General features: G+C 50.6%; 1 protein-coding gene across 1 annotated transcript; it reads left to right on the forward strand.

Moving 5' to 3' along the window:
• Positions 1 to 5,461: 5,461 nt before the first annotated feature.
• On the forward strand, positions 5,462 to 11,217 carry LOC309449916 (uncharacterized protein; the record flags this gene model as incomplete). The annotated part of the gene is made up of 11 exons (XM_082072447.1): positions 5,462 to 6,330; positions 6,576 to 6,749; positions 6,837 to 6,943; positions 7,443 to 7,577; positions 8,518 to 8,657; positions 8,813 to 8,874; positions 9,405 to 9,507; positions 9,627 to 9,694; positions 9,827 to 9,904; positions 10,739 to 10,891; positions 11,041 to 11,217. The coding sequence occupies exons 1-11, from the start codon at positions 6,199 to 6,201 to the stop codon at positions 11,215 to 11,217; spliced, it is 1,329 nt and encodes a 442-aa protein (XP_081928573.1). The 5' UTR covers positions 5,462 to 6,198.
• Positions 11,218 to 12,009: the final 792 nt, after the last annotated feature.

Below are 12,009 nucleotides of genomic sequence, written 5' to 3' on the forward strand. Positions count from 1 at the left end.
GGGTGGGAGTGTTGGTTTGCTGAAGGGTAGGAAGGCTCTACAGAGGGATCTGGACCGGCTGGACTGTTGGGCTGAGGCCCAACTGCATGAGGATCAACAAGGCCAAGTGCCAGGTCCTGCACTTGGGTCACAACAACCCCAGGCAGCTCTACAGGCTCAGGGAAGAGTGGCTGGAAACTGCCTGGTGGAAAATGTCTTGGGGGTGTTGATTGACAGCCGGCTGAACATGAGCCAGCAGTGTGCCCAGGTGGCCAGGTGGCCAACAGCACCCTGACTGGTATCAGGAATAGTGTGGCTAGCAGGACTAGAAAAGTGATTGTGCCGCTGTACTTGGCACTGGTGAGGCCCCACCTTGAACACTGTGTTCAGTTTTGGGCCCCTCATCCTATAAAGAACATTGAAGTAGTAGAGAGAGCGCAGAGGAGGGTGACGGAGCTGGTGAGGGGCCTGGAGCACAAGTCTGAAGAGGAGCAGTTCAGGGAGCTGATGGAACAAACATTCTTTAATTCACAGCCATGACACAGGAGGCACGTGGTTGTACTGAACATTGGTAAACACTGTTGTTTTTTTTTCTTGTGATAGATGCTCTGTGCCAAGGCTGAGAGTGGTTATCTAAACTCCTACATTGTGGCTCTCATTAAAACATGACTTGGTGTCTGAGGATGCTGTTGCCATTTTTGTTCCTGGAGATGCTGGCTACCAGTGAAGAACAGCCATAGAGTTAGCCAAGAGAATCTTGATTTGTAACCCCCGCTTTGAGACCTGCAAGTGCAAATGAACCATCGTGCTCCAGGTCTGGCTGGGCAGCAGCGGAAGCAGCCAGCTCTGGAGGTCCACCTGGCCCAGGCCTCATCACTTCAAGTGCAAGCAGACAGACAGCTAGGCATTACAAGTTGGAGAAGCCACCCTTCACAAAGACGCCGAAGCACACTCGGCAAAACCAGACTGAAATTATGTTCCATTTCCACTCCAGGCAAGAACCTTTCACATTGGTGAATGTCAAGGGATCTCCGGGCTCTAAAACAAAAACAGCCTTTAGAAGATACCAAATGTATCTTCAAAATGGAAACAGCACCCCCTCTTCACATAACTGGCAATGGGACCTCCACCCAGGAACAGTCCTGTGAACTCCCCATAAAGGCCAAGGACACAAGCAGCAGTAAGCTCTGTGGTGATGTGTAGGCAGATGAAATCTGGCTGCTTAGCAGTCCGCTCAACCCCTCTGCAACAGCTGAGCACAGCACTTGCCCTGATGTTGGGGGTGTGCAGGGAGAGAGACAGCTCCAGTGACAGAGAGCACTAGACAGCACCAGAACCGTTCTGGCCCTCCCTCCTCCTGTCCACCACCAGGTCGCTGCTAGGCGGTGTGTAGCTTCTGAACTCCATCACCGGCATTACAAAAAGCCTGACTCAGCATCTCTTCTCTAGTTGGCAGCAGGTAACGTCAGGGAACGCAGCCCATTTGACCGAATGCAATTCTGTTCATTCCTGCATGTCTTGCACTGGTTCCCCGCAGTGTGCGAGCGTCAGTGCTGGAAGCACCACTGAAAGGGTGCACATGGGTCTTTCCTCCACGCAGGAGACCCTCTGGGCACATCCCTGCCCCAGCCACCCTCTGTGTTTGGCAGCAACAACTGACGAGAGCACAGCAATCGAGCGCAAGGGAATCTAATCTTTGCTTGCTATCCTGTCCACCCCACAGCTGCTGCCAGCTCTCTCTCTCCCACAGACGTGGGACCGCTGCCTCCACCTCAGCGCTCCAGACGAAAGCGGATCGCTCCTTCACAGAGGAGAGAGGCCCGAGCTGCCCTTAGCACGAGGCGAGGCAGCTACACAACCCAGAAAAACCCTGCGGTGCTTGGAAAGTAGCACCTGTACCGTGAATATGCCTGCAGCGAGCGCTTCAGTCTCCAGCAGGAGTGCAGTTTAATACTAGATTTAATAAAGGAGATGCCCGAGAAGTAGTTTTGGCACAGAATCTTTTACTCTCTGGGTACAGTTCTGGAATCTGTCCCAATTGCTTCTGGTTGAGTGTTCTGAGTATCGCATATTGTGTAGCCAAAGAACACAGAGGTGAGCAGCAGAGGAAGGAGTTGCCTGTCTATAGCGTTCTTGAAGCCTGTGTGATCTCGTATCTTCTATCAAATTAATTGTCAGTATGAACCTGTATTTGAAATATAAAATTTCCAGAGTGAAGCGTTTAGTCCAGTGCTCCTTTCCAGTACAGTCTTATCAGGGAACAAGTGATATCACCTTCAAAGTAAGGAGGCTTACATCTATTCATAGAGCATTCATGTTTGTTCCTGCCAAAAAAAAGGTTTGCTGGAGCTTTTATGGAAACAACATACATATTTTCTTATTTTAAGTCCCAGCTAAAGCTTGTTGATAATTTTGTGAAGGAATTATTAAAAAACTAGAGGTTGGACACAACAGCCTCTGCATAAGGCTATCAAAATTGCAGTGTACTAAACTTATGCATGTCCTATTTTCTTACACAGTAATACAACAGCTGTATCTAAGAATTTGTAGATGGTGTTCTCTGGCATTGATATAGGAGGAGGAAGGTACCTCTTCCTTTCAGTAGGTTAGACTGGAGTAAAGCCACCATGAGCTGGCAGTTCAAAGTAAAAGAGATCATATCCAAGAAGAAAGGTCATCTCAGACAACTACTCAATTGGGGCAGCTCATCATCCAGATCTCTGGGGTGTTGGCTTCTCTTCTATATTGCCCTTACACTGAGACCTCTGGGTAGCAGCAGAGCAGCTCATGAGAATCTGGAATGTTGATGAGAACAACGCGGGTCTAACTCCACATGCTTATATCAAGTAGAAAAGACCTAGAAGACAGAGATGAGGATACACCTTTGTTTCCCCTGTTCACAGTTCTGACCATTCAACTACATCAATTACCCTTGGGTCACAGATCATCACAATTTTCAGAAGGTAATAATATCTAGTTGTGCTTCAGAGTGCCTCTCTCTGGACCTTGCCAAGGATCACTGGAGAGGCCTGAAATCCAGTGAAGCCTCTGCTTGATCCCTGCCATCAACTGCCAAAGGCAGTCAGTGCTCTTTGTTCCGAGCCACGTAAGCGTACTGCATTCAGTACACATACTGGTTTTACACAGTGACAGACTAGACAGACTAGAGAGGGAACACAAGACTTCACCTGAGAACAGGTTACACCTCTGGAAATCTGAGACCACCAAACATCACCATCCCTACTAAAAGGGCAATTCTCCTGTGACCATGAGCTGTATCAGGTCAAGATCAGTGCTGGCACCTGTGTGTCCACCACCCACCCTGCCTGAGTGCCTCCCACTTTCAAACCCCTTAGCATTAGAAGCAGCCAATAAAAAGAGGTTAGAGGAGCCTCTTCAATCAATACATGTTCACGCATCTTTTTACCTCCAAAGCTCATGGCTAATGAACCAACTCATCCGCTTTCAAAAAGAGGTGAGGACTGAATTTTTCTTTTTAAAACTTCATCATTCTTCAGTGTATCTGCTTGGGCTGAGTACCTTGTTTCTGTTAAACACTGCCCCTCAGAGTCCTAAATTTAATAGCTGAATGAGTACTAAATGGGTAAATGTTTGTAATGAGTAAACTGAAAGAAACAAAACAGGATTATGTTTTTGCAAGATAGTGCTATTCTATTAAGGCAAACACCACTTCAGGAGAAAATAGTTTTTAAGATTAAATGCATCTGTATTATATGATTCCTTTGCTATTTGTTTGTCTTTTCTTGTATGTAATACAAATTAGAGTAGGTTACTACTAATTCTAATACGATGGGCAAGCCAGATGTTTTCTTCTTTCTTAGCATTTTTATTTTGATCCCTTCTTCCCCAACACAGAGACTTCACACTATGCTGTTACCTTGTTTCCTTTGAATGTTTAAAACATTCTCAAGTGAGTAAAAACAAAGGTTAGTGTTTTACATAGTATCTTACTTCTGATGATGTTTTTCTTTGTTTGTTTGTGGCATCAGTAATAGAAGATGTCTGGAAACAGCAAATTCCGCTATGACTACTGCAGTTAATTGATGTTCCATTTCTAGAAGACGTTTTGGTGTCTTCAGTGAAGAGAATAACTGACTGTTTTGGCAAAGAAGACCTGATTATATCAAATACTTTCCTGGACAGAGAGGTTACATGTACCTTAAACTTGTGTGAATAAGTTATACATCTATAGAATAGTTTTGTTAGTAAATGCTTTATTTTAATCTTGATGAAAGATTTGTGTTAAGTGAACAAAATGGACATTGTTACACTTGTAGGCAGGGGTGACATTAGTGTTTGTCCCTTTGACTTCTTTTCGGAAGTAGTAAAGGAATTCGCAAAAAGTCCGTGTATAGGATGGCACATTGAGTATTTTAAGTATACATTAAATCTTTAACTTCAAGTTTTGAAAACACCCCTAGTTTCTAGACCAGACACTTAACTCTTAGGTCTCTATAACAGATAGTATAAATTTATTCAATTTCTAATGAGACTTTTTGTTTGTTTGTCACAGTTTCTGAAGGTGGTGCTGTGAAGATATCAAGTCAATAAGGCATCTATTGTTTGCAACAGAAAAAGATAAATTAAGTTGTTAAGTGTCTCTAACATTTGGGTCTTTGCTAAGCTATCAGATGAGTGTAAAGAAAATGAAATACTTGCTTCATCACTTTATTCTAAAGTTACTTCAGTGGGGGAGCCGGAGTAGCATCTTTATAGACAGTATATTAATTGGGTCCGGCACAGACGGACGCATCCTTCAACAGCCCGCACACGGCAGCGAATTGCGCTCCCGAACCGCAGCTGTGCAAACGGCACATTCGCAGACGCATTTCCCGGCCGCCCGGCCCCGCGGGAGCCCCAGCGCCGGAGCCGCAGCCCGCTCGCCCCGGGCCGGCGTCACCCCGCCCGCTGTGACGCCCCCGGCCCTCCCGCTGTGACGCCCCGAGCTGCCGCTCTTACGCCGCCCCCTGCAGCCGCCGGCTCTCAGTGCTGTCGCCGCCGCAGTGTGACCGGCAGTGCGTGTGTGGCTCGGAGCGTCGGGAGCTGCGACCCAGCTCGGGACTCGCCTCTTCTCGGCCCTTCTCGCCTTCTCAACGCCCTCTACCCTTGCTCGCTCGGGGCTCGGTTCTGGGCTCTTCTCGCCCTCTCCGTGCCCTATACCCTTGTCCGCCAGGGGCTCGGTTCTGGGCTATTCTCGCCCTCTCCGTGCCCTCTACCCTTGCTCACCTGGGGCTCGGTTCTGGGCTGCTCTTGCCCTCTCCGTGCCCTCCACCCTTGTCCACCAGGGACTTGGTTCTGGACTCTTTTAGACCTCTCCACGCTCAGTCCCTTTGCTCTCTGGGGCTGAGTCCGCCAGGCGCCTCCTGCAGCTGCTCACCCCGGAGCGGGCTGTGCCCAGTCGCCGCGAAGCATGCAGAGCTTCATGGCGCTGCTCAGGAGGGTGCGGGAGCGGCCGCCGTCCGACAGCGCTTCCGCGCCCAGCGCCGCCGGGGCCTCGGAGCTCCGGGAGAAGGGCCGGGGCGGGCTGCACAGCGCGGCCGCCCGCGGAGACCTGGCGCGGCTGCAAGGAAGCTGGTGGTGGAAGAGATTCCGCATCAACTCACGGGATGCCAACAAGCAGTAAGAGGCGGGCAGTGCCCATAGCGAAGATCCGTGTGCTCTGGCTGGAAGAGCCGGCGAAGCCCAGCACCATCGCAAGCACCCCAGGGACAGGCCGGCTCCACAGCGCTGCCCTTACCGGAGGCCCGCCCCAGCTGGGACAGGAGCCAGCGGATGCGCCACTCTGCCCTGCTCTGCCAGCCTGCTCCCTGTAGTGACCCTTCTGTGGAGCTCCGCGGACCTTCCTGCAAGCAGAGACGGCTTGCACCGCCAGAGGCTCCAGGCTGCCAAGACGCCGTATCCTTTGCTGTGCTGGGTGGCCGGGCAGGCCTGGCTGGAGGCAGGGACCAGTGCCTGGGCACAGGAGTCCGTTTGTGCAGGTTCATTGTCACAGCTGAGGAGATGCCTCCTGGCTCAAACAGATGTGCTGAGGATGGTGCCTAACCAGCCCCAGGCTTTGGGTGGGCAACTGCTGCCACCGGCTCTGGCACCAGAAAGCTTGCTTTTGGCTGCTTTTTTGGCAGTTGAGCCTTATGCCCCTAGGTGGTAGGCACCACAGCCTGAAACGATGTCTTCAGCCGTCTTGTCTGTGTTAACTGCATGTATTTCATTTTTAGGACGCCTCTGCATCTTGCTTGTGCGAACGGCCATGCAGATGTCGTTCGCTTTCTGGCAGGAAAGAGGTGCAAACTGAACCCTCGTGGCATGTTTAAGAAAACACCACTGATGCTGGTACGTGGAATATGTTACGCTGTTGTACATGGGGCTTGTCAATTATGCACAGAGCGATACCTGCCTTGCGTGATTCTTTACGCAGGCCTGCGTAGAAACAGGTATGTTGCAGTCAGCGGGGAAGGGGCATACGTTGCCTAATCTTTGAAGACGCTCGTACTTTCCCGTGTTGCAAAGTTGCAGAAGTTCTGACAGAGAGAAACGTACACGTTGCAAGTTGCTCCTCCCTTGTGGCTTGTTTCCAGGCAGTACAGCACCAGCACAAGGACTGCGTGACTGCTCTGCTGGAGCACGGTGCCAACATCAACCAGAAAGGTGCCGGCGGCAACACTGCCCTTCACCTGGCTGCCCTCATGCCCAGCAAAGCGATGGTGGAGCTCTTGCTCGAGCACAATGCCCAGATTAATGTTCGGAATGACGTAAGCTTGGGCTTTGGGTAAGCGTTTCTTCCCCAAACTCGCTTGACTTTCCTGTGTTCTTCTAAGGGAGATGATTTCTCCTTTCAGTTAGGATACACTCCACTTGCCGTCGCGATCGTCGAGCGCCGTGAAGAGATGGTCGAGTTCCTCCTTCAAAACGGAGCCGACGTGAACGCTCGAGATATTCATCAAAGGTGAAGTTTTGTCAAAAGCGTGCGTGGGACTGCTGAGCGTTGTTCAGATGGGCTGGATGGGAGCCATAGGAATGAGCTTTGAAAAAGAACCAGGAGCTGCCCAGAAGGAGCTCCTTCCGTGCCACTTGTGAGAGCAGACCCGTGCTCGGCTGCTCTCTTACCTCGGGGGATGATCTCTGCGCTGAGGACTGCAAGCAAGCGTTGGCTGTGGTGCCAACACACACACACGTGTGCGAGCGTGCACACACACACGTGCACACAGAAACACAGACACACACAGACCTCCTGAGTCTGCTCTGGGGAGAGAGACTCTTGGCCAGGAGACCTCCTGAGGTCCCACCACCCTCAATTTTCCGACGCATCCAGGTGTTTTGCTGTAATTTCGCTCTGCCAGTAGGAGGGGAAATGAATTGTTTGAGGAGCAAAGAAGGACTCAAGTAATGGCAAGGCAATGTCTGTAGAAGCTGATGCATTTCCTATCACTTCTTGGACGCTTTAGGACCCCTCTTAAGATTGCTGGTTATGCTGGGAATACAAATGTAGCACGGCTTCTGCTTCAGCACGGTGCTGTTCTTTCTCATCCAGACGAGAATGGCTTCACAGATATGGGTTATCTTGATGCCTTTACTCCTGGGTAAGTGTTTTATATCTTTGTTAAGAGCAGCTGCATTGTCAGCTACATGTCCTTAACAGCTAGGCTGAAGGAAATAGCCCTTTCTCCTAGTGATGGTAAACTGTGGAGTAAAAACCCCTTTAGGAACAAAGCATTTTTGGGGATTGCCCTAGCAAAACAAGAGCTTGGTTCCTTCCCTGCAGGCTTCTGGCACAGTATCAGTCTTGTGCTAATGCACCATTTTGCATAGCAGCCTTGGCCTGGGGCACGTTTTTACTATTTTCTTCTTTCTTTGGGGGTTTTTTGTTTTGTTTGTACTTGTGCTTATGAAGCAACCCTGAAAGTGGTCTCTCTCCAGAGCCCAAACTGACCCTCTGCCAGGGCTGTTAGAAGATGGCACCTGTGCAACGTAGTTAACCCCTGCAGTGCCTGGAATGCAACCACAATCTTTGTTGGCCTCTTGACATCCCACTTAGGAGCGCTCTACACTCTCAGGGCCTCAGGATAGGGACGGGAATTTCTGAAACCCTTTGAAGTCCAGAAGGAGTTTCAGGACACGTTACCCCAGCTTGGCGTGAAGAGTGGCTGCAGCATTAGCATAGCATCCCGCTGAGGTAGAAGCCTTGTAGTTAGATGTCAGTCTCACTGGCCCCCAAAATGGACAGGGGGGTTTATAACATGAGACTGTAGCCAGCAGGGGTGAGTTACCCCATCAACAAGAACAGGCACCTGTACTGTGAACATGCCTGTAGTGAGTACTTCAGTCTGCAACAGTCTGCAATAGCACTGCAGTCAGTTCTCTGTGCGTGTGTGTGTGTGTGTGTGTGTGTGTGTTGCCATTTGCACCTGGCTCTGAATATGTGAACGATGGCTCCTGAATGGCTGTTGCGCTTCCAGTAGAGAGCGTATGCAAGTGTGGGGGTACGGTCAGCAATTTCATTTCCTTCCTTTTTGTATGCAGTTTTTCTAAGACACTGCAGGAATACGGCAGAAGTAAAAGCACAGGAGAATGCTCTGTAGGAGGTGCAGCAGTAGGTGAGATCTCTTCCTCCGGGACGACTGCTGCCCCTCCCGTGGGAGCACCTGCGCAGAGTGGAGCAGGTAGGATCCCCCACCGTGGAGGAGGTGATGAGGACAAATCGCTGTGGCCTGAAGGAGAATGAGAGCCCTTTGTTAAATGCAGGGCCCGCGGGATGGGAGAGGGCACAGTAAAAGAAGCACTCACAGCTGCATTGTGCCTCTTATTTCCTTTGAAGGTGTCTTGCCAGAAGCTGGAGCAGAGCAAGAGGAAGACTTTGATTCCCTCTCTGATTTTGAGGTACCTTCTCTGAAGGTGGGGTCCGACTGGGCGTGTTTACTTTTGGGCTCTTTTCCTTCTGCTGCTGCTTTCGACTCAGGCTTGGAATCCCAGCATCACTTAGGTCGAAATAGACCCTTAAACTCATCGAGTCCAACTGCACACCTGGCACTGCCAAGTCCACAATTAAACCAGGTCCTTGACGACCACATGTACACGTCCCCTAAATACCACCAGGAATGGTGACACAGCCACATCCCTGGCCAGACTGTTCCAGTGCTTGATAACCGTTTCAGTGAAAAGATTTTTCTAATATCCCATCTAAACCTTTCCTGGAACAACGTAAGGCTCTTCCTTCTTGTCCTATTACTGCATATTTGGCAAAAGAGACCGACACAGATGCCTAACATGCTGGCTGTGTCTGGCATTTTTGATCTTTCCATCACCTGATACCACATTACGCATGTTGGCTGAAGCGGGAGCTTTTTGCGTGGAGACGGGTCCAGAAGGAGTCTGTGCCACTTCTCACTCATGTCTTTTCATTTACACAGACGGATTCTGAAGGTCCAATGGAACTGCTGGATGCCGTCCTGCTTCCAGGTGCAAAACAACAAGGAGCGTGGGCGCATCCTGTTGCAGAGGAGCGTCGCAATGGTAATTTCCTGACGGACTTAAAAGGTTCCCTTTGTAAGCTTCTCTGGAGTGAAGCGGCTGGGGAAAAGCAGAGTGAAATATGCACTCACGGCAGCGTGGCGCTTCTTACCTCTTTGTAGGTGTGTTGCCAGCAGCAGGAGCAGCACAAGAAGAAGAAGAAGATTTTGACTTCTCTTCTTTGGATGAGGTACTTTGTCTTCCCGAGCTAACGGAATTGTTACGCTTCTTAAGCCCAGCTGCTGAAAGGCAGTGTGATGCTGCAGTGTTGCTGCGGATTCCTCTCCTCACTGTCTCTCGGTCTGTGTTCTTGCTCGCTCAGGATTTTGCACTGGAGAGAGAAGAGCTTCTGCTCAAGAAGGAGGCTTCAACACAAACCGATGGTCAAGGCGACGCTCAGGTGACTCTTAGGGCCTGATGCACATATCTGTAAATCAAGCCCGTCAGTTTAAGGAGACCTGTTTGTGCTACTGAGGTTCCTTTTGGAGTGCTGCTGAGAGGCAGTTTTTGAATTGGGACCTGAAGTCTATTTCAGACCTCATTTTGTTCCCGTTGTGAAGCAGAAGTGCTGCATGAAGAGGGAAAACAGTCGGTTAGAAAAAAGCTAGTGGCACAGACGCTCAGCCTCTGTTCCGAGGAGGAAAATACGGAAGCCTTTTCTGTGTATCAGGAAAGAGAAAGTATCATGCTGAGCTGCCGGTCGTTTGGATGGGCTCAGCTGAGAAAGGTGCCAGCAGGTGCCTGCTGGTGGTGGCCAAAATCTCTCGTCTTGGAATTCACTGAGTCGTAGAAGCATAGAACGGTTTGGGCTGGACAGGTCCTCTAAAGATCATTTAGTCCAACTCCCTGCTGTGGGCAGGGTCATCTTCCACTAGCTCAGCTTGCTCAACACGCTGTCCAGCCTGACTTTGAACAATTCCAGGGATGGGGCACCCACAACTTCTCTGGGCAGCCTGCTCCAGTGTCCCACCACCCTTGTTCCAACCCTCTGATCATTTCTGTGGCCCTCCTCTGGACCCACTCAAACAGGCCCGTGTCTTCCTTCTGCTGGGGACCCAAGAGCTGGAGGCAGTAGTCCAGGTGGGCCTCACAAGAGCAGAGCAGAGAAGAAGAGGAGAATCACCTCCCTCCACCTGCTGGCCATGCTGAAGATCAATCTAATGATATGATCCCATGTGTCCTGTTGCCATCTTCTTACTGGCTTCTCCATGCTCACGGAACACCATTTCTTTAGGAATGGGTCAGGTGGCTGCAGCAGGAGCTTGCCAGCGCTCTCAGAAAGTGCTCCCTGGCAGAAGCTTCGCTTGAAGCTGAGAAGCGCCACAGCAGGGACCTGCAGGAACAGAAACTGCAGCTGCAGAAGGAACTGGACAGTTCTAAAGCTCAGGTAGGGAGAAAGCTTGTCTCTTGTCTCTTGGTGGGGGCCCAGGCCTTTTCTGTTGCAAACCAGAGTGAGGAACGGAGCCTTAGTTGGGGGTCCACTCCTTTTTAGCAAGCCTAAGCTGACTACTGGGGATTCTTGCTTTGGTTTGACAGCTGCAGGAATTGAAAGAGCGGCTTATCCGGACCGAGTGTTATGCCGAGTCCCTGGAGAGTGCCGTAAAGAATCAGGAGAGGGAGCTAACAGCTTCCAAGAACCTGCAGAGAGAGACTCTGGTCAAATCTCCTGGAACCGCGGCTGTCCCACAGCTGGAAGAACGTGTGCAGCAGTAGGGAAGTCACGCAGTGGGGCAAGGCTTTGCTTTCTGCGATTGTGGGGAAAATAACTGGACTGTCTTCCAGCATCCCAGCCAGATAATACTATGTGGTTTAATAAACTGTGTTGTCTAGTCCGTGTCTTCGTTTTGCTGCCCCATTGCAGTGCTTGGGACCAAGCTGGAATGGGGGAATGGCACCTCAGCCAAAGGAAAACACTTTTCTCTTGTGAGGGTGGTGAGCGAGCGGTGTCAGGGAAATGAAATGGATTCAAGTGACTCAGAAACCTAAGGAAAGGAAAGGGCCAGACCTGGTTTTGGCTCTTCAGCAAAGGGGAAGTCTCCAGGGGCTCTGAGATCCTCTGTGGGCTGAGCGTGGTCACGGTCGTGGTCCTGCTGGCAGCTGGGGACACCACGTGCAGCAAAGCGCTCCCCTTCCTGGACTCCACGCTGAAATTCAGTTGGAAGCAAGAACCATCATTGACTCTGGTGTGTGGGCCCTGGTCTGTTTGGGAGCGGAGGGTGGGGTTCAAAGCTCAGCAGGACTCTGGGAGGAAATCCCTGCTGGGCATTTCCCAGCTGACACGCACAACTCTGATCTCTCCCACTGACGTGGGCCTTCCCTGGCATAACCCAGCATTGACTGTGGGATTTGCATGAGCAACCTCAAGTGCCATTTAAATGCTGCCATTGTCCCCCCACCTCAATGTACCTGCTTTTGTACATCCTTTGCAAACTCCACCTGAAGGGAGAACCTTTAGTCTTGCAGCTGTTTTAACCTCCTAGCCAAGCAAGGATCTGTTCCCTCTCT

This window comes from Streptopelia decaocto, assembly GCF_964273445.1.
Source record: "Streptopelia decaocto genome assembly, chromosome: 1".
Classification (NCBI taxonomy): domain Eukaryota; kingdom Metazoa; phylum Chordata; class Aves; order Columbiformes; family Columbidae; genus Streptopelia; species Streptopelia decaocto.